At 40.4% G+C, this 27092-nt stretch overlaps 1 protein-coding gene across 8 annotated transcripts in view; it reads right to left on the reverse strand.

The window, feature by feature from the left end:
* Positions 1 to 26399, reverse strand: part of Slc4a7 (solute carrier family 4 member 7) — an 86398-nt gene extending 59999 nt beyond the window's left edge. For all 8 annotated transcript variants that reach the window (XM_048355981.1, XM_048355979.1, XM_048355983.1 and 5 more), the window contains exon 1: positions 26165 to 26399. In XM_048355981.1, the coding sequence (XP_048211938.1) occupies positions 26165 to 26212 (48 nt within the window). In that variant the 5' untranslated portion in view covers positions 26213 to 26399. The remainder of the gene's footprint in view (positions 1 to 26164) is intronic.
* Positions 26400 to 27092: the final 693 nt, after the last annotated feature.

The following is a 27092-nucleotide window of genomic DNA, read 5'->3' on the forward strand; positions in this document are numbered from 1 at the left end:
AATCTATTTTTTATTTTTATTTTATTTTTATTTTTTTTTTGGCCAGTCCTGGGCCTTGGACTCAGGGCCTGAGCACTGTCCCTGGCTTCTTCCCGCTCAAGGCTAGCACTCTGCCACTTGAGCCACAGCGCCGCTTCTGGCCGTTTTCTGTATATGTGGTGCTGGGGAATCGAACCTAGGGCCTCGTGTATCCGAGGCAGGCACTCTTGCCACTAGGCTATATCCCCAGCCCTAAATCTATTTTTTAAATAAATGCTTTGTAACAACCTCTTAATGCTATTAAAAAATAATATTATATAGCTGGGCACTGGTGGTCACTCATATCTATAATCCCAGAAACTTAAGAGGCTGAGATGTGACTATTGTGATTTGGAGGGAGCTTGGGCAGGAAAGCCCTTGAGACTCTTATCACCAATTAACCAAAATAGCTGGAAGTGGAGATGTGGCTTAAATGGCACTACCTAGCCTTGAGCAAAAAAGCTCAGAAACAGCATCCAGACCCTGTGTTCAAGCTCCAAGACCAGCACGCGCGCGCACACACACACACACACACACACACACACACACACACACACACACCTCAAGAAATTAAAATTACAGAATACAGTGTGCAGAGGGTAGGTTAGGGAAGTAAGGGACTACAAGGACTCAGTCAATGTTTTTCAGTTTAAGAAGGTACACAGATACTCTGCCAAGGTCCTTTTACCTTCAGTGGATTGGGGTTACCATTAGGTAAGTATTTTTAAGGTTCTATTACATCTTTCTACTGAAATCCAACAGGAAAGAAAGTGAAAAGATCAGCATATCTGCCTATTTCTCCCCTTAATTAGGCTCCAGAGTTGCCCAGGAATCCCAAGGACTGTGAAAAAAATACCATCTACTCAATAAAGAAATGCGTGCCACACTAAGCGACACAGTGTGCACACTGAGGACACTAAAGGCACACTGGGGATTATGTGAGTAAATGAAAACCTACTCAAAAACGTCCAGCCTAGTAATTAACTTAAACTAAGATATAGCTCCTCCAAATTAAGCCAGTACTCTAAAGTTCCAGTTACATGAATTCTTTCACCAGACAACAGAACAAGGTTGTTTGTAGTAATACATACTTGACAGTATTTTCTCTATTTAAAAAAAAAATTAAACTTATGTAACTACTTTCAACCTTCTCCCAGGCTGGAACAATAAGTTACAAGAAGGAGGAGCCAAGTTCAAAGCAGGAAGAACCTGGCTGTAGAGCTCATGATTGCCTTCCCAGTCAGTAGTCAAGCCTTATTTGGCCTCTGGCATACTGAATGCACAATGTTTCCAAGTACAGGTCACTATAAACCTATTCTGAGCCAGGCACCCGTGGTTCACACCTATAATCCTACCTAGGTTGAGCTCTGAGGACTTTGGTTCAGAAGCCCATGAGACTCTTATTTTCTATTACCAACCAAAAAGCAGGCTGTGGAGCTGTGATTCAAGGGGTAAAGTGCTAGCCTTGAGCAAAAAAGTTCTGGGACAGTGACAAAGCCCTGAGTTCAAGCCCCAGAAATGGGGGTGGAGAGGGAAGGGGAACTACCACAAACACTTACACTGGATCCATTTAGATTCCTTCTAGACACAATTAAAGATAAACTAACAGTACTTTAAAATGTAATACACCATGTGAAATTATGCCTTTTTCTTTTGTCTTTCTTCCCCTTGGTTTTACCCCTGATGTCACTATAAGTGATGTTGGTACCCTGGGTATTGTATTTATCAGAAGGAGGGAAAGGAAGGAGAATATCAAAATGGAGAGACTAGAGGTAAAAGATGAACCAATGCAACAGTGATACTTACAAAACTATATGCTGTAAACCAACTGTACACCTGGGGGAAAGCAACTGGGGATGGTGGGAGAAAAATGGAGGAGGTAACAAGTTTGATAAGAAATGTATTCACTGTCATACTTATGAAACTGTAACCCCTCTGTACATCACTTTGACAATAAAGCAATTTAAATTTTAAAAAGAAAAAATATAATACACCAATTTATAACAATAAGCAACATCAACATAAGATAAAGTCAAAATTCAATTCCTCAGAAAAATAAAATCAAAATCTTGTTTTACTTATAGGAGATGATATAGCTACATAATACATTTCACTATTTCCTTTTATAGTCAGTTATCTTGAAAGAAAAAGTACAATCTACAATTCCTATTTTTATTGGTCAAGTTATAAAAAAAAGAGATGTATCAAAGGCATTAAGAAAATAAGATATTAAAAGATTACTTTTAAAATATAAAATTAGTATATCTTTTGACATAGAAATATACAGATATATTATTGAGAAGGAGAATGGTAGAGGACTGGTTATGATCAAAAAGCACTGTATACATAAGTGGACATGTTAAAATGAGACCCACCTGTACAACTAATCAATACTAATAAAAACCTAATACTACATGCTACTTAAAAAAATAACCAACCAAATCAAGTGTATTATTAAAGCAACCCTCAGAAACCACGAGTACAAATTTACTTTTTGCAGTATGTGAAACACATGGCCTCTACCTAAAACTATCACCTCTCATAAATTATGATCAACCATGTAAACATTTTAATTTAGCTTCAAAATTTATTTAATCACTAAATATGATTTCTTTCCTATTATGCTAGCCAAATTATTAAGTCTCATTCAAGTAGTTTCAGCTGTAAAAACTAATTTTATAGACAGATGCTATAAATATTTCTAGCTTTGCATGGGATTTACTCTACAGCACATGCCTTCCACAGCCAAGGACACACAGGATGATACTATTCTAAGCCAGGGCTAATTAAGCCTGACATTTCTCCAAGCTTCACTGTTAAAATTTAGAAAGACTCAAATCTGTTTGTAAGTAAAATATAAGACTGAATTAGGTACATACGGATAGCTTCTCCCGACGAAACCTTTCCATGGCAACCTACAAATGTCTTGACACTGTAATGTAGCAGGTGCCTCGCCAAGCCCAGGGACAGTTAGTACGTATCTGATTTAGGTCACTGGGCTTTGCAAAGATGAACTCTTCTAAGTTACTTTTATGGTACAGCCAATCACGGACTCGTAAGTTGCCTAATCTCCCAAGCTAATAATTACAACTTACCGCCAGGACACAGCATTCACAGACCTAAAAGGCAATGCATACAACTAGAAACTCTAAGAATGCAGCAACCACTTTCCACGGAAAAACCTGCTACAGCATTAACACAAAAGACAGCTCCTTCTAAGCATTACATGGATATGCAGATGACTGTGTGAGTCAAATTTCAGCAATACGGTAGGTTAAATCTGGCCTTTTCATTTAATTTCAGCAAAGATCCAAAAATGTTTTCATTTAGTAGTTCTGTTTCTAGCAACTACCTTGTAATTTTATTTACCAGCAAGTTGAATAAATCATATGGTTCTAAGTTATCATTTTAGCCAAAAAGTTAAGTATTCATAGGAACAACAGCTAGAAAGAAGAAAAGGAAATTAAGCAGTACTCCTCTAACTTTTTGGACTCAGGATCCCTTTATACTCTTTTACACTGAAAACCTCAAAGGCTTTTGTTTGTGTTATATTGGTATTGACTATATGAGAATTAAAACTGAAAAAATTTTAAAATATTCAGAATACTCATTTACATAACATCATGAAAAAATAATTAGTTTCAAAACTAAAAGAAAATTTAGTGAGAATGACTTGTTAAAATTTGCTTAAGACAAGGTATCACTATGGAGTCTTCTCACTATGAAGTTCAGTTTGACCTTAATATAGAAAAGCAGGATTCCTCAGCCTCCAGAGTGCTAGGATTACAGGTGTGTACCACTACTCCTGGCTCATGTTTTTATATTTTTACAAATTTCTTAAAACTCTGATTCAATGAAAAACTATTCTATAGCCAATCTATTATGAGTCTGAAATACAGAAGTTCAGGTTCACAGAGTAACTGTTAGAAATGGGGAAGTATTTCATTAAGCTTTTCAGGAAACTGTGAGTATTCCTCTTTGATACACATCAAAGTCAGTTCAACAAGTCATTTCTTAAATTACTTGCAATAAAGAATGTGAAACCATTTCAAATGAATATCTAGTACTACACTCTTACATGAAACCCTACTAGTCTATGGTTTTACTTTTTCTAGCCATGTTTGTTTTTTTCTATTCATACTAGGGATTGAACCCAATTCCTCCTGCTGGCTGGACATGTATTCAATATATCCTCGGCCCTTTTTTCCTTTGGTATTTTGTGTATGAGATAGGGTCTCCTTTACCTAGGCTGGCCTCACCCTCTTGATCTTAAAGCCTCTACCTTCTGAGTAGCTAGGATTAAAGACATCCACTATTGATGCCCAGCTTGCTATTTTTACTGTATCACACATTTTTGAAAATACATGTTTCCTAGGTGTCGAGCTTTTCCAAATGTCATATTTCATCATACAGTAATAAAAATTAAAAATCATCTTTTTTGTAAATATCACCAATATAACAGCTTTCCAAAATTCTAACTTCTATCTGCAAGCTTGAATTATTGTTAGCAACAAATGCTATCCATTATATTTCTTAAGGTAACAGACTCCATTTATTTTTGAGGAAGCATACTATCAAATCCCTGAGTCTGAATGGACATATCTGCAGAGTTAGCTGTTGAAGTGCAAATGTCCCATGGGGAAAACGTCACTGAGGCTCACAAGCCAAGCAATCACACCTTGGATGCATTGTAGCAGGCATGTTCCTATCTGTTCCTATCCTCAAGGCTTCTATCCTGTCATCGGTGTGTACCTGAAGACAGATTTGGACTGGCTGGTTCCAACCCTAGCACTGAAGGGGGGGCGGGGAGGGCAGACGGGGGGGATTGGATTAAAGATCTGTTGGTAAACTTTTATAATTTTCTTTATGTTCTCTATGCTGATCGTTCTGGTGTTATTTTCTAGAAAATAAGAAACATTTAATCTATGTTTTGAAGCTCTGCTAAACAACAGTTCATATTCTAGCTTAGAATATGCTAAACCTCTCAACTCCTACTAAACTCAGAGATACAAGATAAATTACCCAAAGTCTAAGAAAGCAGTGGGTTTAGAATTCAAATACAGTCTCTCCATTTATGCTTTTCCTCTAGTCCAAGTATGTTTAATGAAATTAAAAATTTTTTTTTCTTTTGGCCAGTCCTGGGGCTTGGACTCAGGGCCTGAGCACTGTCCCTGGCTTCTTTTTGCTCAAGGCTAGCACTCTGCCACTTGAGCCACAGCGCCATTTCTGGCCATTTTCTGTATATGTGGTGCTGGGGAATCAAACCCAGGGCCTCATGTATAATAGGCAATCACTCTTGCCACTAGGCCATATTCCCAGTCCCCGAAATTAAATTTTTTAATCCAACCACATTACCTGGCCCTTCTGTATATCACCTTTAAAATAAATTTTAAAAATCAAATCCAACTACATGTAGATAAAATTCTCAGTAGTAAACAGGAACAAACAAACTTTATCAAATACATGTAAAATGCAATCTAAACTTTTGTTCTTTGGGTACACAGCTTTAAATGGTCTTTTCTACAGGAATACCTTTGCTCCTCAGCTAAGGTCCCACTACTAATTAATCCTGTAGAAGTCACTGATGACAGACATTAAATAAGATAAAAAATTTAAAACCAAATGATGTATTAAACAAAATTTACTGTCCAGTTTTAATCTTTCAATGACTCTATATAATGACTGACATGCAAGCCAGATGCGGGGATCTCTGGGGGGCTGGGGGTGAGAGATCACAAGTTCTTCCATGCCAAATGGAGCAAAATTTTGAGACCCTATCCACCATTCCCAAAAAGTACCAAGAATTAGAAACTCCCAAAACATATAGTGTTTATACTATCATACCTGAACCTAACCTTTCCTATTATCTATAGACTTGCCAAATATATACAAATCTGAAGAAATAGGCATGGGAAAGATATACAACCATAGATTAAGCAAAAATAAATACACTAGTCGATCATGCTCCTCTAAAGAAGTTAAAATTTCACCTATTTACCATGCAATAATATCAAAAATAATACACTAATAAGGTAAAAATTATCAAAATTATAATCAATTGTTATTAGTTATAACCTTGATAACCAAGTAAAATAATACTTTTTTGTAAAAGCATTTTACAAGGTTACCTACAAAAGATGGTTCAAACTTTTCCTCAACAAATTCCTATTTTCTAAAAATAAATTGTTAGGTAGAGTAAGGATACTCACTTTTTTTAGCTTTACCAAAGATACATAAATTTATAATAATCACACATAAATGATTTTTTTGTGGGGGGGACTGTATAAAGTTTGAACTCAGGGCCTCACATTTATTAGGCAGGTGCTAGGCAGGCACTCTACCACTGAAGCCATACCTCAGCCAATAAACTGGATTTTTTTTAAATCTCAAAATTTAGGAAAAAGGAATACTAATAAATCTTAAAATCCTAATTGTGAATTTTAATTGGGTAAAGAGAAAAAAATTTAGAAATTTGGTATTAATTTTACAGGAATCAGTTACTATGAACATGTAACATGTAACATAGAACAATAATTTCTGCTTATAACGCCAGCTCCTTTAGAGGCAGGTATGGGGGAGGAAGTGATTTGAGGCTAATCCAGGTTTTAAAAAAACTTGAAAAACAAAAGCAAAAAGATAGGTGAATGCGAGGCTAGTTCAGGTAGTAGAGTACCTACCCCAATAGGAAGTCCTGAGCTCAGTACCTCAGTACTACCAAAAAAAAAAAAAAACTGTTAATAATGCAATGTAAATATCCAAACCTGTGGTTTAATAGGATTTCCAGTTTGGGGCCAGCCTGGACTAGTTACCTGATACAAAAAAAAAAAAAATAAGGAAGATTCTGTAGCATTCTGTAGCATCCATTTAAGTTCCTCTTAGAGATAACAGTCACTTTTTGAGCACAGGAACCCTAAATATAGGAACACAGCTTCTAAAGACACAGTTTGCGAGTGGAACACTCACACTTGTCTCTATGACAGAGAGGGAAAGGGGAGTGGTGCAGCATCCTAACTATAAGAAAATGCTGTCCACCTTTTTGGGTTCTTTTTGTTTGTTTCAGTTTGGGGCATTAAACCTGGGGCCTCGCTTATGCTAAACAAATATTCTTGCCACTGAGCTACACAACCATCAGTCTTGTTTTCAATTCTTTTTCTTTAAATTCTTACTTTCAAGTGGAAGCTTAAGAAAAACAAACTTTAATATAAGAAGGAAAAGGAAGTTAGATTACTACTAGCTTTTATGTTGCTAGAAGAATAAGTACTATTTACTAAGATGCTCTCTATGTTTTTTATGTAGTCTTTTAAGGCCCCACAGCTAGCTTTGGAGAAACTAGAATTTAGAATTTTAGAACTAGAAACTAAAATCATAACTGGGTGTGGAGTTCAGTGGCAGAGCATGTGCTTCACATACACAAGGCCCTAGGTTCAATCACACCACAAAACCAGTAAGCAAATAAATAACTTTATGCCCTACACCTCCAGAGACTACACATTTTTATTGAGCCACTCGCAAAGCTTACTCTTAATTTTCACAAGAATTTCTTTTAAGATACCATTAATTCAAACCCAAGACTATCTAATTTCAGAGCTCCTATGTTCCACTATGCCAAATGTCCTTCTGTAAATTAAACTGCATACAATTTCACTGATTCTCCCAATTATTTTACTGGCTCAAATGCCTTTTTGCTGTAGGGAATGAACTCAGGGCTACCACTGGAACCACACCCTCCAGTGCCCAAATACTTTTGGAGGGAACTATAAGTAAAATCACAAAAAGGTCCACTTATTTTTAAATACTTTAAACCTGTTGGCAATTCAGTGAGAGCTAATAAAATTAAATGTATCACTATAAACCAAAACATTAATATAAGTCAGCATAAATATAACAAACATGACGGATTTTACCTTCATTTACTTTTCACAGGTAAATTTGAAGGCACAGGTCAAGAAAAAAGGAAGGAAACTCTCCTGTGAAACAAATAAAAATGTCCTTCACAGACTCACCAGCACTGCTCCCTCTAGGCCGCCTCATTTGGGTAACCATTTCAGTGTCCACTGCCACTTAAGGGAGACTTTGTCCTAACATCACCACCTAGTGGCTACACTGAGAAATCCAAACTTCTCTCATGCTGGGGGATGATATGGTGAATGGTGGCTTCAAACAAAAAACTCAAGTCTGAAAAGGTTCTCTGGCAGCTGCTTTATGAAATCTACATGCTTACTTTGATTTAGAGAAACTTAACAATATTAAAAACAGAAACAGAAAAACTTAAGGCAAATGTCCATGGTGGTACATGCCTGTAACCTCAGAACTCTGAAGGCTGAGACAAGAAAATATTGAGTTCAAGGCCAGCCTGGGCTGCGCAAGGAAGCCCTGTTTCAACAGGGGAGGGAAAAGAGGCAACATACTATTAAATGTCATTCAACATATTAACCAAATACAGACTATTGCAGAGCAACACTGTTCATATGAGTGCTTTATATGGGCCACTGAATAAATCACTGTCATATAAAGAAGTAGATTTTCAACCATTTTTAAAGTTGTTTCACATACTCATAAAATTTTAAGGGTTGTTGTTTGGTTGGTTTAGGTTTTTTGCTAGTACTGGGACTTCAACTCAGCTGTCACTGGCTCAGCTTTTTCACTCCTGGATGACACTCTTAATACTTAAACAACTCTTTCAGACTGAAGATGGACTCTCATTTCTCTGTTCTCTGCCCAGTCTGATTTCAGATCAAAATCCTCTTATCTAAATCCCAACCTTCTGAGTAGCTAGGTAGGACTATAGACAAGAGCCATCGGGGCCTGGCTTAACATTTGTATGTCTTTTACACTAAGAATCTACTGGCTGGGAATGTGGCTTAGTGGTAGAATGCTTACCTAGCATGCATGAAGCCCTGGGTTCAATTCCTTACTACCAGAAAAGGCCAGAAGTGGCACTGTGGCTCAAGTGCTAGCCTTGAGCAAAAGAAGCTCAGGGATAGTGCCCAGGCCCTGAGTTCAACCTGCAGAACTGACAAAACCAAAAAATTTTTTTAAATCTAGTTCTAGTACAGAAATAAAGGTACAGAAAGGGCAAAAATCATATTCTGTTAAAAACTTTTCAAAGATACAATGACATTATGACAGGAAGTAAATAAAAGTTCTTGGTTCTTTATCTGGGCTTTTTCTTTTCTTTTCTCTTATTTTGTGATGCTGAGGCTTACAACAAGAACCTTATCCATGCTAGTTTAAGCACTTTGTGTTGCAGTGCCTCTACATTTCTTAAGAATAAAACCTTAGGGTATCGGAGGTATAGCTCAGTGGTAAAGCAGTTACCTACCATGCAAGACAATCTGGAATCAATACCTAGCATTGTAAAACTAATAATACTTTATATTTAATAAGAAATGCCAGGGACAAAGATGATATAGTTCTATTTGCAATGAGAGGATGCTAAATTAGTTATAGTATTTATAATAGATGTTTATTACAAAGATATAGTAGGTTCATCTTAGACTACAATTGAATTACAACTGAACTACAATTAGAAAACTTATGTAAGCAGGTACCTATAATCCTAGTTACTTAGGAGGCAGAGATTTAAGGATAACAGTTTGAAGCCAGCCTGAGCAAAAAGTCCTCCTCAAGATTTTATCTCCAATTAGCAACAACCAAAAAAAAATCCAAAAAAAACACTTTAAGATATTTAAATAAATAATCTGATTGGTAAGAACTAAAATATAACAAAAGTGGTTTAAGTATGCAATTAAGCAAAGTAAAAATATGGTTTAATACTTAGGGGAGGAACACAAAGGTGTAAGGCCTCTGATATATAAAAATATTATCAAAATGAACCCCAGGAAATAGAAAAACAAAGGATGAACAAATGCAGCAGTGGTACTCACTAGACACTATGTTGAAAATGAACCATACAGCCTGTGGGTGGGGATGGGAGGGAAAACTGGGAGAGAGCAAAGGGCTGACATTGTCCAAAAGGAAATGTACTCATTGCCTACCTTACGAAACAGCAGCTCCTCCGTACAACTGCCTTTATAGTAATAATTTTAAAGTACTTAATAAAAAACAGGGTTTAATAAGCTAGGCCTATTAATGCCTATCTATAAACCCAGCACTTGAGAAATTCAGACAGGAGGGTCCTAAATTTGAAGCCAACCTACATTATATTTCTGCCTATATTTTTAGACCACTATTTTTTGAGACTAGGAAAAATAGTATATATATATATATATATATAACTTTGTATACCTATATGTAGCTTTATACAATAAAACTCGGGGATATCTAAACTTAAGAGTTCTATCTAAATATGGTTTTTCCCTTCATCCTAGGCATTCAAACCAGTGAAGTTACTTCCTTCTTTTTTCTTTTCTTTTTTGGTCCTGATACTGCTTCTTGAATTCTGGGCTTCACTCTTGCTGAGCTTCTTCCACTCAGGCTGGCACTCTACCACTTAAGCTATACCTTCATTCCCAGCTTTTTGCTAGTTAACTGGAGAAAAGAGTTATCTGCCCCAGCTGGCTTTGAACCAGGGTCTTCAGATCTCAGCCTTCTAAGCATGAAGCACCAATGCCCAGCTTGAGTCACTTCAACTCCAAAATTCATTCTTGGTCCTCTCTGCTATGAAACGTTTTCTCATCTTGCCCCGTGATCCTTGATTCTAATCTTTAAGACAGGGTTTCTCCCTCTTGACATTTCTAATGTTTTGGAATAGACATATATCAACTATAGGGCCCTATACAATTATAGAGAGCCCTGTACAGTGGCTAGAACCACTATTCGGTCTCTACTCACTAGAGGCTAGCAGCACACATATGGAAAACTTAAAATATCTCCCTGATTATGGAGTTAAAAGAATGTCACTCTAAGGGAAAAGCAGCCTCGAATTCTCCCATCCACCAAGTATTGCCAGGTTAGAAATAAGTAGGAGGGACTAATGATTTCCTGTATTTTTAAGATACTGTGAGGAAAAAATTTAAATCTACCAGGTTCCTTCCTAAAAAAAAAAAAATCAGTATTAATACATATATATATATAAACACAAATTGGTGTTTCATCTTTCATCCTCTCATAAGAATTCTGCAAGCTAAATACGCCTTGAACTCACATTTAAGAGTTTTACTGGGGGCTGGGGATATGGCCTAGTGGCAAGAGTGCCTGCCTCATATACATGAGGCCCTGGGTTCGATTCCCCAGCACCACATATACAGAAAATGGCCAGAAGTGGCGCTGTGGCTCAAGTGGCAGAGTGCTAGCCTTGAACAAAAGAAGCCAAGGACAGTGCTCAGGCCCTGAGTCCAAGCCCCAGGACTGGCAAAAAAAAAAAGAGTTTTACTGAAATGCATAAGACTGGAGGTGTGGCTCAATGAGAGAATGTTTGCCTAGCAAGGGAAAGGTCCTGAGTTCAAACAGTCCCACTGAAAAAAAGAAAGAAAGCTTTACAAAAAATATTTCTTCTCTATGTGAAGGAAGCTTAGTGATGTCATAGAAATAATTTTATACTATAAACTACTCCAGTTTAATAGAAACTGTTATGTAGAAAAAAAGCAAGCTGGTAATTGTTTTGTATATGCATCACAGTCCTCTAAACCTTTTCCATTTCAAAGTGGTGGTCAAAAGCAGAGAAAGCATAGTACTTAGTCTACATTAACTCATGCAAATCTACTGAACACACTAAGCATCACTGACTTGTCTCTATGCAGAGTAGCCAGCTGGCGGTTAATCTGTTAATTAAAATCCATAGTCCTAACCTTACCTAGAAGGATCCAGACTAGGGATTCTGCATCAGGAAGACAGAGGAAACTGAAGCAGATGCAGCCAGAAGAGTGGCTTCAAGTGGACCTGAGAAAGAAGTGTGTGTCAGAGATGAGAAAGATGAAAGTTAGAGGTTCTGTTCTCTGAGGCCTTAGTCATCCTCAGCATCTGTTCTGGTTTTCCTGGATGTCAGAGAGAACACTGTTTTTTGAAGAGAAAAAAAAAATTATTTTAAATAAATTTCTGATTCCAGGAAAACCAACAGAACCCTGGCTAGAACTGCCTGGAGCCCTCCCACAGCTCCTGTTTTTACTTAGTGAAGTAAGAACTGTCCATTGTGAAACAGTAATAGTTTTTTTGTTTTATTTTGTTTTTTGGCAGTCATGAAGCTTGAACTCTGGTCCAGGAACTCTTCAGCTCAAGGCTAGCGCTCTACAACTTGAGCCACAGAGCCACTTCTGGTTTTCTAGTGGTTAATTAGAGATAGGAGTCTCACAGACTTTCCTGCCAGGACTGGGTTTGAACCTTGATCCTCAATTCTCATCCTCCTGAGCAGTAAGAACCACAAGCACGAGCCACTAGCTCCCAGCTTGAAACAGTAATAGTAAACAGAATTCAGAATAAAATATAGCCAGTGGTTATGAAGGTCAACTGGCAAGTCTGCCAATTACCACAAATGACTATTACCATTTTACCCTTTGATACTTACTAGTTCCTTTTGAAGTGTTGCTATAAGGTACTATTTTTCAAATAATACATATTCAAGTGAAAATTACAAGGTAAGCATCTTCTTGGTGAAAAAAAATGTAACAAATGTTAAGTGCTTTTAATTAACTAATTCAAGCTAATAGATATTTTACTTGACATTCTATTCTCCCATGTTAAGAAAAATCCTAAACATTTACAATATTGTCCCTATTTGTTCTCTAAACAAGAGTTTTTTTCTTCAGTGGAAAGGTTTGAACGCAGGCCTCCTCACTTGTTAAAGACGGGTGTTCTACCACTTGAGCAATATCCCCAGTCCTTTTTATTTTACTTCGCCCTCTTCAGCCCCCTGGTCAGTCTTCAGCCTGAGATACCCCTTCCTATGGTCTTCAACATAGTTGGGACCACAAGAACATACCACCATGCCTAAATTGATATTAAGTCTTTTTACCAGGGCTGGCCTCAAACTGGAACCCTCTCCAAGTACTGCCTGCACCTGGTGAGCTATTACTTTTATGTGGATAAAAATAGGTAGGTCCAGACAACAGCAGTCAAATTAATGCTTATAAAAGCCAAAAATGTCAGTTAGGGCTGAGAATGTGGCCTAGTGGTACAGTGCTTGCCTAGCATGCATGAAGTCCTGGGTCCAACTCCTCAGCACCACATATACAGAAAAAGCCAGAAGTGGCGCTATGGCTCAAGTGGTAGAGTGCTAGCCTTGAGCAAAAAGAAGCCAGGGGCTTTTGCTCAGGCCCTGCGTTCAAGCCCCAGGGCTGGCAAAAAAAAAAAAAAATGTAGGCAAGGGGGGGGGGGTGACACTGTCCAGAAACAACTGTACTCACTACCTGACTTATGAAATAGTAACCCCTCTGTACAACACCTCAACACTGGTTACAAAAAATAATCAACTTGAAGGTCATCAGTTAAACAGGATTCACTAATGTAGTATTTTGAAAAGAAAAGCTGCTGGGCACAAGTGGCTCACACCTATAATCCTAGTTAGTCAGGAGGCTGAGATCTGAGGGTTGTGGTTTGAAGCCAGCCTGGCCAGGAAACTCTGTGAGACTCTTATCTCTAATAAACTACTCAAAAAAGCTGGAAGTGGTGCTGTAGCCCAAGTGCACTCTCCTTGAGTGAAAGAAGCTCAGGGACAGCACCCAGACCTAGAGTTCAAGCCCCAGGATGGCAAAACAAAACATCTAAGTAGGTGTTGAAGTATCTAGTAGGTTGCATCCACTTGAACCATAGAAATGGAGGGAGAAGCAGATGAGAGGAATAGCTACAAAGATAGATGGACTTAGGAGCTCTCAAAGCGTATTCTGAAGTCAGGTGCTGATGGCTCACACCTGTAAGTAATCCTAGCTACTCAAGAGGATGAGATCTGAAGATCACAGTTCAAAGCCAGCCCTGGCAAAAAGTCCCCATGGAACTCTAATCTCCAATGAACTGCTCAAAAACTGGACGTGGAGCTGTGGCTCAAAATGGTAGAGCACTAGCCTTGAGCAAGACAGTTCTGGGACAACACCTAGGCCCTGAGTTCAAGGCCCACGACCTACAAAAAAAAAAATTCATTCTGAAAGCAATGGAATGAGTATAAGCAGAAAAAACTAATCAACACAGAGCCTCTGCAAGGCAACAGTATAGATAACTGCTGGTGGGGAGGGGGGCGCAGACACCCACAGGGAGGAACTAGAAAGTCACCTCATTCCTGGTAAAAGAATATGAAAGCCTAAACTATGACAGTCCAAGTAGAGAGAGAAACTGATTGACTCCAGATAGCTATAACACTGAATCCACTGGAGATAGTGATGATAAAGGCAGGATTGTCAAGCCCACACTACAACCAACAACCAACCAAAGGGCTAATGCTCTACTCGTTAAGAGATGTGTGATGCTAAGTACTATTTAATATATGTTGCGTTGTCATAATGAAGCTCTAATGAAGCTCATTATTTTGTGTAAATGATATATATTAATAAGCAAAACTTCTAAAAAAAAAAAAGCAAGAGCATGAGCTTCACTATAGGCACCAAAAACAACAAAACCCTACAGGAGTTATAGGGAAATACAGCCTGGGCCACACAGTAAGATCTGGTCTCAACAACAACTTGGGGGGAGCTGAGGGGACAGCTATGAAGCTTTTACAAAGCATAATTTACCCTGATCATGCCTGGCAACTAGCTAGCTACCCTGTGCCTACTTTTAGGCACTATATTAAACACTGCAATCTAGAGCTTATAAGAAACTCCAACCCAATTATTTTCTGTAAAATCTGATGCCTGAAGTAGTACATCTATACCTATCCACAGAGTATCTTGTACCACGGTTTAAAGAGAAAAGAGATTCTATTTCTGTGATTTCTGTTCACTAACTGCTTTAGGCTTTATTATGTCAAAGATAACATAGAAATGCAGAATGGTTATCAGCAGCAAGTTCCAACAGAACATTTAGCATTTTATATACAGTATTATTATTTTTCCTGATTAAAGCTATAAGGTAAATATAATACTGCCAATCTTACAAATGAGAAGAGTGAGATTCAAAGGTGTTAGCTGAAACTGGCATAGTATCTTACTCTTGTAATTAATCCTAGCACTTAGGAAGCTGAGCCTACAGTCTAATCAGTTTGAAGAAAAAGATGCTACTTGCTCAAGGCCACTTGGTGGGGGATTAGAAAAAGGAACCTCATGTGTGTCTGAAACCCCACCATGGGCTTGCTGCCACTAAGGCACCAACACCTTGGTTTTCACCTTTGTTTGGGTTTGTAATTATTAACTGAATTCCCCATTTCTGAATACAATTCAACAAAATAAAATGAAAAACCAAATACAGGCTATTTTTAGTCTGAATGAATCCCTTATTCCAAACAAAAAGGAGACCAATTTGCCCAAATATAAACAGGCTCATATCAGAAACAGCCTATTAGGGGACTCTTCTGCAGTTGCTCTACTGCTAATGGCATGTGCAAAAAGATAAGCAAGCTCCCCCTTGACAAGCAAGCTGTTAAGGCAAAGCAAAACTAAGGAGTTCATATCACTGAGAAAGTACACTGGCTGGTTAGAGCACCTGCTTACTCGCTTACTCGTGGACTGGGAAGTTAGGGAGCAGTCTAGGAAGAAAGGAAGTCCACAAAACTGAAAGCAGATGAGTGCAATTATACAATAATTCAAAAGAATAGAAGTAGCACCATCTCAAACCAACATATTGAACATCCAACTTCTGATCTGGGACTTGAAATCCCCCATCACTGATACTTTACAATCATGTACATTAAGCAAAACTTGTACAAGCACTATATGTAAGGGAAATGGTCAGTTTCCCAACAATTTAAGTATATTTAAGACTGGTGAAAATAAGTGAAGCAAACTTTCATTTTATTCATGCTTAATAACTGCCTAAACCCTTCACTCAGGACTTAAAACAAAATCCAATATCCTTAATAGCTCAGCTGTAGACCGCTTGTCCAGCATGCTCAAAGCCGTGAGTCCAATTCTCAGCACAGTTTTCATGAAAACAAAAACAAACAACAAAGCAAGCCCACAACTCTTATTTTGGAAGCCAACTTGCAATCACTATTTACTCAACATTTTCCCCTGATGGAACCAGGGCACAAAAGATTCCCATCTTCTGGCCATTACAGCAAGCCAGATTTTAATGGCTAATATCACATATAAAAGTTATAGAACAATAAATGTAATAGTCTAGCTGAATAAACTTAACTAGAAACCTACTTAATTTCAAAACATATGAGGCCTTGATAATATCCTAACATTCACTGATTATATATTCTTTCTATGTGTCAAATTCTAGAATCAACCTAATTTAAAAATTCAGCAGGGCTGGGGATGTGGCATAGCAATAGAGTGAATGCCTAGCATGCATAAAGTCCTGGATTCGATTCCTCAGTAACACATAAACAGAAAAGGCTGGAAATGGTGCTGTGGCTCTAGTGGTAGAGTGCTAGCCTTGAGCAAGAGAAGCTCAGGGACAGTGCCCAGGCCCTGAGTTCAAGGCCCAGGACTGGCCAAACAAACAAAAAAAAATCAGCAAGGAAAATATTGAGATTAAATTTCTATAATTCTAGAATATTAGCAATTTAATTCACAAAAGTTACAGTAATAAGTGTTTTTTAAATATAAAGAAAAACATTTGTAGTTACTTTGACAAAAGACAAATCAAGATCTCAAGGATCATACAAGTAAAATCATCTAATATGTTAATGTTCAATGAGACTGAAAACAGCACTTTAGATTACACCATGCTAATGAGAAATGAAAAACAAAGGGGCAAATAGTTTAGCATCAACCCTGAGTTTAAATCTCAACTTAGCCTCTACCTACCTGTAGGGCCTGAAATTTTTTAGAAAAACTCTCTATCCATTAAGTTCACATTTGTAAAAAGGAATGATAAGAATCTAAATGAGAAGTCTAATAAACCTCATGACTCAAAGCTGGCTTTCTCTAGTTACCTGCTCTTCACTGACTTGCACTGAAGCAAAGGACATTTCTCCTGACATTTCTCCTGACCAGTGCTAGGTTTAGATAAATGTGACAGATGAAACTTAAGAGTGGAGTTTCACTGCTTCATTCAAGGAGGTGAAAGTCCTTAAATAGTACTAGAGTTTTTCACTTATGCAAAAATGCTTTTGAGAAGAACTTTCAGGGAAGAGGAGATCCAACATTTTCCCCAAATAGTGGCTTCTAAAAACTAGCTAAATACTCAGGAGGTTGAGATCTAAGGATTGCAGTTCAAAGCCAGCCCAGGCAGAAAAGTCCCAGTGAGATTCTTATCTCCAATTAACCACTCAAAAACCAGAGGTGGCACGGTGGCTGAGGTGGTAGAGCACTAGCCTTGAGCACCAAGAGGCTCAGGGAAAGCGTCTAGGCCCCGAGTTCAAGCCACATGACGAACCAAAACAATAAATAAGTAAAGTAGCTAAATGGAATAATTTCTGTAGGTTCAATTCTAACTTCTTTCTAATAAGGTGATATATATCACAAGCAATATCTGTGTAACAATATGAAGAACCTGTAACCCCATGGTCCTAAGTTACACAATCATTCACTGACAGGGAACACAGGGTAAATGGCGCCCTCTGGAGTGAAAACAGGAGAGCAATGTGAACAGTGCCCTTAAAACTGTGCCACAGTAATCGCTACAAGTGTATACAATTTCGAATTTGGGGCAGGAGTTGTTGTTGTTGGTTTGGTTTCTGGTGGTGCTGAAGATGCAACTCAGTACCTTATGCTTGCTATAAAAGCACTTTACCACTGTGTACATCCCTGGCCCATGCAAATAACTCTCACCTGTAAACCTAACTACACAGGAGGCTGAGATCCAGAGGATCACAGTATGAAACCAAATCAAGCAGAAAAGTCCTGGAGACTCCATCTCCAAAATAAACAACAAAAAGTAGGGCTGCGGTGTTGGCTCAAACAGTAGAGCACAGGCCCAGCAAGCTCAAGGCCCTAAAGGGAAACACAAAGATCACAATGAAAAGTTCTAAATATAAAGAAAGGTACATAATCAAGACTTATTTCCTTACACATAGGTATTGCACATCTGTAAGAGTGACCTAGTCCCTTTCCACATCCTACCTTCTCCTTACACCTACCTCACTAAGTCAGATCTCTAGATAGAGGGTTTAAAATTTCCAAGACACACATGCATGTTGTATATAATTAGGCATGTAATACACATGTGATTTTACTGACAGACATATATTAAGTTTAGTATTCAAGTAGTTCCCCTACAACATGAAAAGGTATTATTCATAAATATCAGATTGAGTCATTCATCTCATGAAACTCATCAACCCATGATATAAAAATTGATTTAATACACCATCCTGTCTCATTTAGTACGTAGCATCTTTGCATGGCTCAAAATGAAAACAGACGTGTACTGTGAAACTTTGCTCCTACTCCAGTTTCAATCTCTGTTCTCATTCTTCCTCTATGGCTGCATGTTCATTAGTTCCAAATACCAGTAAATTCAAATACATGTTTTTATTTCCCCATTAGAGAAAAGGCATTGTAAAGTCACTTGCTCTCATATTGCTTTCTTAATACAAAGAAATCACCTTCAATCTTTAATAGCTGCATTATCCCTCAACATTGACATGCGGTAATAAACACTGCCCTATCACGTTGCTTCCAGAGCATCTTCTAATATAGTTTTCAAATTTGTCCTGAACTGTAACAGACTTACACAGAAAAAAAAGGATATCTCAAATAGATCTGCACAGTCAGTACTACAGGATTTGCTTCCTTACACATGTAACAACACAGCATACTAGTGACCTATTCATATTTTGTAACAGTGGTAAAGAATTACAACCTCTCATTTCTGTATCTCGCCTCACCATAATTTAATATATTTATTTATTATTACAGGACATTTCAGAGCCCTTAGCATAGATAAGCACATTACAACCACCAGAAAGTATGTGTGGTCATTTTCCCAAACCTAGGCTACAGAATGGTGCTCTGGCAGAACCTACTTCATAAAGCTAGTATTCTGAGAAATAAACTGCAAAGAAATGAATTTAACAGCTACCAAGAACTATTACAGCAAAATATGGAACTATGAATTACTTATTTTGAAACTATGAACCTTTACAGACAAAGCCAAACTGAGCTAATTTTTAGAATATATTCTTTAGCTATTTTTTAGATTCAACAAAACTTTGGAAATCTAAATGTAAAGCTATCTCTCTCCCAGAAAGAACCTATACAAGGGGCTGGAAATATGGCCTAGTGGCAAGAGTGCTTGCCTCATATACATGAAGTCCTGGGTTCGATTCCTCAGCACCACATATATAGAAAAATGGCCAGAAGTGGCGCTGTGGCTCAAGTGGCAGAGTGCTAGCCTTGAGCAAAAAGAAGCCAGGGACAGTGCTCAGGACCTGAGTTCATGGTCCACGACTGGCCAAAAAAAAAGAACCTAATCAAGCAAAAAAAACTTGTGGCCCATCAACTCTTGAACTCAGTTTTTAACTATATGGTGCTAAGTTAACTATGATGGCATTAATATTCCAAACACTAGTATGTAACCCAGAGAACTTTCATGCAAGGCTAATGCAAAAACAAGCAGAAAATTCATATATTGTGGTATTATAAAGCCAACAATATACATTCACAAGGATATTTCAGCAATTCATAATCAAGCAAAACAACTATAGGAACTGTTACCAGGAGTTACAGTCTGATTATCATACAGATATCTCATTTTTTCATATTTAAACACATTTTTGTGGGATTATGAAAGTCGGTTTTTAATTCATTTTACATGATGTAAAAATATTTTTTTTAAGTCTCTGTCTTACTCTGCTTCCCAGTTTGGTCTGGAACTTCTGGGCTCAAACCATCTTATCTCAGCTGCTTGAACAGTAGGCCTTCACCTGTAGTCCCACTTTCAGTAATCTTTTTTGTTTGTTTTGTGCCAGTATTGTGGCTTGAACCCAGGGACTTGCAACTTTCCCTTAAACTGTACAGTAAAGGCTGATGCTCTCCCACTTGAGCCATATCTCCACTTAAGGCTTTTTGGTGCTTAACTGGAGATAAGAGTCTCACAGACTTTGCTGCCTAGGCTGGCTTAAAACCATGATCCTCAGATCATAGCCTCCTGAATAGTTAGAATTACATAGAGTGAATTTTTTTAGACATCCCTTCATTTCATTGTTGACAGCAGCAGTTGCTAGAAAAACAATTGTGCTGTCAATTTAAATGTGGCCATATGAATGGTCAGGAGAAAGAAAAAACAAAAAGAAAAATCTGGAAGTCTTAAATGTAAGTCATAGAAATCTCAGGCATGATTATCGCCACATCTGGTCTTGTGAGCAGTATCACAAAAAGGCTAGTGAGGTTTGAAAGCTGGCCCTAGCTGCTACCTTTACAAAGCTGTGTGCAAATCTGCATCTGCCTGAAGAAAGCGTCTATGTAATAATCCACTCACAAGCCAGACCTTTTCCCTTACTCACAACAAATATTAAAAAACTTCTCAAATTGTAAAAATGTTTCCTAAGTCAAGATAGTACCTTGGTGGCCAAAGTGTAGGAGTGTAATATTCTAATTTAAATTCTTCTAAGGAAGAAGTACTATTTCTTAGAGGATTTAAAACAAAACGTTTGTAGTACTATCATAAACGTCAATGAATTATTATTACACATGAATTTGTTTTTACTTTTGTGAAACACATTAATTCCTAAAGTAAAAGATTCCTGTGTGTTTTCAATAGTTTTCCCAGAATAAAGATTACTACTGAGTTGGGCAGTATGGCATACACCTGAAGTCACAGTACTCAGAAGGCAGAAGAGGGAGGATAGTGAGGTTAGGCCAGCTGGAGATAGAGTGAAACTGCTTAAAATTCCAAAGAATTCTATTCAGAAAAAAAAAAAAAATTCTGGATGGCACAGGTAATTCTAGCTACTCAGGAGACTGAGTGAAATCTGAGGATGGTGGTCCAAAGCCTGGCTGGGGGTGATCCTAGCTACTCAGGAGGTTGAGTGAGACCTGAGGATGGCAGTTCAAAGCCAGCCTGGGGGTAATCCTAGCTACTCAGGAAGCTGGGTGAGATCTGAGGATGGCTGTTCAACGCCAGCGCGAAGGTATTTCTAGCTACTCTGGAGGCTGAGTGAGATCTGAGGATGGCAGCTCAAAGCCAGCCGGGGCGGGGGGGGGGGGGGGGCGGGGGGGGGGGAGTAAAGTCAGTGAGATTCTTATCGCCAATAAACCACCAGAAAACCAGAAGTGGTGCTGTGACTCAAGTGGAACACTAGACGTCAGCTGAAGAGCTCAGGGATAGCACCCAGACCAAGAGTTCAAGCCCCACTACCGACCAAAAAAACAAAATTTCTGTACATGCACTGAACAAAAACACATGAAATGTTAGTTATATATGTTAAAGTAAACTGGGAGAAAAAATACATTAAGTATCATTCTTTCCCTTCTTTCATGCTTATAAGAAACAATTCCACACTACTTCTAAATAAAACAGGGTATAGGCATCTTCCCAAGTGAGATTCTATCTTCAGTGGTAAATCCATTTTACAAGTTCCTAATCAAAGATGATATACAATTCAAGTGCTTCTCTATACTGACAATCTTGCAGAAAAAAAGCCAATACAACACTGGAATCCAGAGAGATCATTTCCATAGTGACTACAAAGTGTAAACAGAAAAGGCACCAAATGACATTAATCCACATAACACTGCAAAAGAAAAAAAGAATATTTAACAACAGCGAAACTCTTCTATTGGAAAAAAACAGATTGTGCTTGAAGCTTCTTTTGATGCTGCCAAAAAAAAAAAAAAAAACTCATTAAAGTCCAAACTATCAAGGTCAAAAATACACCACATACATGTTGCAAATGTCAGGATGAAACAGATTATTTTGTAGACTAAATCTTAAAAATCAGAAAAAGAAAACAAAAAAGAAAATCCAAATCATGACTTAAGAAAAGTTAATACATTTTAAAACATTCCGTTTGGAGGAAATTTGAAAATCTGCCTATAACAGCCAATCTTGAACCTATCTGTACTAATCAGCTCTACATAAAAATGCAAATCTATCATAATCACACCCTTTTTCTAAATCCAAATCCTGGAAGAAGTGTAGGCCTGTCCACTCCGTAACAGCAGTCATCTGAAAATGAGTAGGCCCTGGAAGGAAGCATCATCAATGCAGGCAACCTAGCACACTAAGGATTGGCTTGGGCCAGTCCTCAGACACTGCTAAGCCCTGCAACAAATCTGAAGTACAAACAATCCCAAACTCTCCCAAACTGGAGACAAAACAGAAGCATATCCCACTTTAGGCCAGAATGTCTGAATAATCTTATTACTAATTCAAGCTTTATGGCAAAACTAAAAAATACTCCATGCACAAAGAATAGTAACTATGCAGACATAATCCTAGCCATAGGGGAGACTGAAGAGGATCTAGATTTCAAGGCCAGCAAGGGCTACATGGTGAAACCCTGACTCAAAAAAAGAAAGGCAACTACAGAAACCATAACCAGTAAGGGGAAATTTACATAAAAACAAACTACACGGATCTATATAACTAAGCCATTACCCCTAAGAAAATCTGTATATCCTTCCCATGAATGATCCATTTTGTCTCCTGAAGATCCTATTCACTTGAAAATTTGTGAGGACGGTGCAACAAAATAAACACCAAAAACTGGGTACTGGAAAGTGGGGAGGGCAAGACCAGGGGGGAGGGGGACACAAATGAAGAAAGGAAGGGGAGAATGAAGTTATAAAACTCAATGCAGGGGCTGGGGAACGTGGCTTCGAGGGAGAGGGCTTCCCTAGCATGCCCGAAGCCCTGGGTTCGATTCCTCAGCACCACATAAACAGAAAAGGTCAGAAGTAGGCGCTGTGGCTCAAGTGGCAGAGTGCTGGCCTTGAGCAAAAAGAAGCCAGGGACAGTGCTCGGGCCCTGAGTCCAAGCCCCAGGACTGGCAAAAAAAAAAAAAAAAAAAAACCTCAATGCATAGTCTACAAAATTAAGAAACTTGAGGGAATGGGGGGTTGGGAGGGACAAGGGAGGATGAAAGAGTGACATTGATCAAGAATCACTGTACTCATATTACTGTGTACTACTTAAAAATTTAAAAAAAATTTAAAAACCAAGACTTGTGGTGAGATACGGCAAGAGAATGGAAGAGGAAGAAAAACAACCCACTACAGGATGTTAACAAGTGTAACTACCAAAGTAAAATATATTGGTTACCACACCACATACACAGAACGTAACAGGCTCCTCCAACACCAGATTACTTTGGCTTTCAATTTTAACCTACTCAACTAGCAAGAGTGTAGTACAACAAAACTGGAGTCTATTTTCCAGTCTTAAAAGAAAACCAATACGTATCCCAACCTAAATAATCAATTCTTCATTACAACCCAATACCCTACAGCTTCATTTGGATACATGACAGAATGCTGTCCCTCCTTTATTTCGACTCCTTAACCTGTGGTCCAACGACATCAAAGTAAGTCAAAAGGCTGAGATGACATATGGACAGAACTACCAGAAGCTAATAACTACAGTTCCTCAAAGAGAAGGCTTACATACATACTCACAAAAATCCTTCCACACCAATGAATTCAAACTGGGCCATTACTACCTTTCATTTATTCTAATAACCACTTTTTAAAAGTATTTCTAACAGACCCAGGAAATATTTTTGCTGGCACAGATAAATGGAATGAATGTAAATGTCATCACTGTGTTCACTCCACACGCCAAAACAAACTCTGCCTGCCTTGTTTGTCTATTTTCCCAGTCCTGGCATTTATGAGACACTTAATATCTGTAAAAGGAAAGAAATCATAGAGCAGTAAATTTCATGGATATCAAAATTGGTAAGAGTTGTGTTAGATCTCTGCTAAAGAGAAATTAGATTGCTTAACCTTTTAATTGGTGTTATTTGCTGTAACAGAATTAAACTTATTCTAGATCAATTATCAATTCTAAGTGATACCCACAATAAATTCTGGGGGTCTGGCTTTTATCTGTTACAGTGTTGGGGATTGAACCCAGAGCCTTGTACATGCTAGACAGCACCAATGATGAGTTGCTGGGGTTTTTGTTATTTAACCAAATCTAAAGAAAGTTTGCATAAGAGCAGGGTGGTACATGTCCATAATCCCAACTACTTGAGAGGCTGAGATCACCTGGGCTACATAGACCCTGTCTTAAAATAAAAAGGACTGAGGCATATAGCTCAGTGGCAGAATGTCTACCTACCAGGAACAGGTACTGAGTTCCATACCTACTAAAGTTAGAAAGTTTCAGAAGAACTAAGGTCCTAAATTATAAAACAGATGGACTTAAGTTTCAGAGTAATATAAAATGCCATCAACTTATTCAAGTTTTTGCATAATTAGACACCTAAGATGGCATTTTATGAAAATTAATTCGTTTACTGGGTATAGTAAGCAAAAGTGATACCCAACAAATACCATAATTTCTCACTTTTACAACTCTCATTTTTTTTGGCGGGGGGTGAGAAACTCTCTTCCCAGTTTTCAAATCATCCCATTTCTGTCTCTCCATTCTATTTTTTGACTGAATAGCTTACTGTAATTTGATTTCGATTATTAATGTATATAGCTTTACTATGACCACATCTCACCTTCCCAAAGATTTAATAGGCATAAACTTTTGAAGTGGCTCTCTCTCCTGCCATGTCATTAATAAACAGCATGGAGCCAGCATGGAGAATTCCTTTGTTATTTGTCTCCCCCCTTCCCAGCCCCCCCCCATTGAGGTAAAAGCTGGTTCTGTTTCCTTGGACACTACAGAACAGGTTCTAAACAAGTGTTGTAACCCCCAATGAAAGGAGGCCAATGACCTCTATACTTCCTCAGCTAGCTAGCTAAGCAGGTAATGTGCGAGGACACATCAGTTTCCCTCCAGCTTCCTGACTTCAAGATGCTCTTTACTGCTCACTTGAAAAATCTGTAAATCACAAGCAACCGTGTAGCTGGTACACTCTACCAGAGAATAGAACCGTTGATTCCGAAAGGCTACACCAAAGCATGACAGAAGCTTCCTTCTGCGTTTCTATTCCATTGCCATCTCCGTGTAGGAGCTCCCCAGTAACCACTGCTGACTGCGTGCATGCAGGCTGAAGCTGGCTTTCCTCTATATTTAGAGAACTTATAAACGAACCTCCTTAGGTAACGAATCACTGCTCTCCAAGGCCTGGACAATCGTCTTGCGGTGGTGGGGGGGGGGGGGGAGAGTAAGAAAAACTCGATTTAAAAAGAGAAACGCAACTTTCCTGTTAGTTATGAAAGAAAGACTGGAAATTTTTTCCCTGTAACCACTCTGGCCATAGAGTTTTGTTTAAAAAAAAAATGGTCACAGTGGAAGAAGGAAAATTTCTAACTTTCCATGTCCTTTGAGTCACCAACGAGGAAGGGAGGAAGAGACTCAACCACTGTGGGACACGTGGAGTGTCCATGAGGGCCCAAGTGTGCTCCCCAGGCTGCTGTCTCCCCTCCGTCATCCCCGATTCCACGCCAAGCCCCCCAGATCCCCTCCGAAACAGTCGACAACACCCGTGTCACCCGGAAGGAGGTCCCCGAGAGTCGGGGGATGCCGACAGCCTCGGCGCTCTAAACGGCCTGCGCCGGTAGGATACTCCTCCGGCTCGGGCCAGGGGAGGCGGCGGCAGCCCTGGCAGTCGCCGGCGGCCGGAGGACGCCCGGAACAAAGCCCGGCCCGACTCCCCGCCACCGCCGAGAGCCGGAGACAGGTGGAGACGCAGCCCTCGTCCGAGGCACGGGAGACTGCGGAGGGTGCGTGCCGGGAACCCGGGGGGGAGGGGGCCGGCGCCCCGGGAGCGGGAGCCGGAGCGGGGGGCGGGGGCGCGAGCGCACCGGCCGCACCGCGCAGGGATGGATGGGCGGTACCGAGGATGCCCGCCGCCCGCCGGGGCCTCCGGCCGCCACCGCCGCCTCCGGCACCCGCGGTCCGGCGGCCACACAAAGGGGACGGCGAGGCGCGCAGCCGCCGGGAGAGAGGGGGCGCCCGCCCGGGACCCCGGCGGCCCAGCCACGCCATCCTGCGCCGCCCGCTGCCTTTGTCTGCCTCGCCCCGCGTCCTCCCGGCCCCCGCCCGGCCCCGGGTCTCCGCCGCCCACGGCGCCCTCGCCCGGCGCTGTTACCCGCGTGAGTAGCGGTCTCATCTGCTCGCCGGCCCCGTCCGCCTCCATGGCCGGCCCGCCCGACCGCAACGCCGGCTCCCCGCGCGGTCCGCCGGCCCGCCCGCTGTCAGCCGCGGCCGAACCTCGGGCGCGCGAAGGGAACGCGCGGGCGTCGGTGTTCGCAGCCCCGGGCGCGTGCGAGGCGGCCGCAGCGGCTGGCCCTCACCCGGGAGCGAGGCCGCGGCGTGGAACGTGGAGTGAGAACTGAGCGAGCGGGAGGACGCGGCGCCGGGGAGGAGGGAGCCGCGGCGAGCCGGGGCGGGGCGCGCGGAGCCCGGGCCCGCCCCGACACGCCTCCGCGCCTCGCCCCCAGCCGGCTTGGCACCGCGGGCCGGCTCCGCGCGCCCGCGGCGACGCTGCGAGGCCTCCCCGAGGAGGGGCGGGGGAACAGGCGGACGGACAAGCGTCTCGACCTATTGGAGGCCCGCACGGCTCCGCCCGCTCAGGCCCAGCTCCCGCCCCCTCGGGAGGCTCCGCCCCTCTTTGTAAAAGCTTAATTGACCGTGGGGATAGTGAGCCTCTACCTTGTTTTGGGGTCCGAGACTGCTGATATTCCAGAGCGGAGTTGGGGGGTCGGCCCCTCCCCTGGCGAGCGGAACAAGTCTCTTCAGGACTACTGCGAGGTTCTTTTCTAGGCAACTCAATAAACTCCCATCTGGGGCCTGTGAGACGAATACACCTGATCTGGTGTCCACGGGTGCTTTCCTGGCGGCCTGTGCACCACATATTCTACCCTTGAACCCACCCACGGGGCAGCTGGAGGTGATGGAGGCACCTGCTCACAGAGTCATCGCAGGACTGGCGGGGGCTGGCGGGGGTGGGGGGTGATGGAGAGAGGGCGTGCTGGTACTGGCGCTTGAACTCAGGGTCTTGGAGCTGTCCCTTAGCT

This window comes from Perognathus longimembris, chromosome 10 (assembly GCF_023159225.1).
Source record: "Perognathus longimembris pacificus isolate PPM17 chromosome 10, ASM2315922v1, whole genome shotgun sequence".
NCBI classification, from domain to species: Eukaryota; Metazoa; Chordata; class Mammalia; order Rodentia; family Heteromyidae; genus Perognathus; species Perognathus longimembris.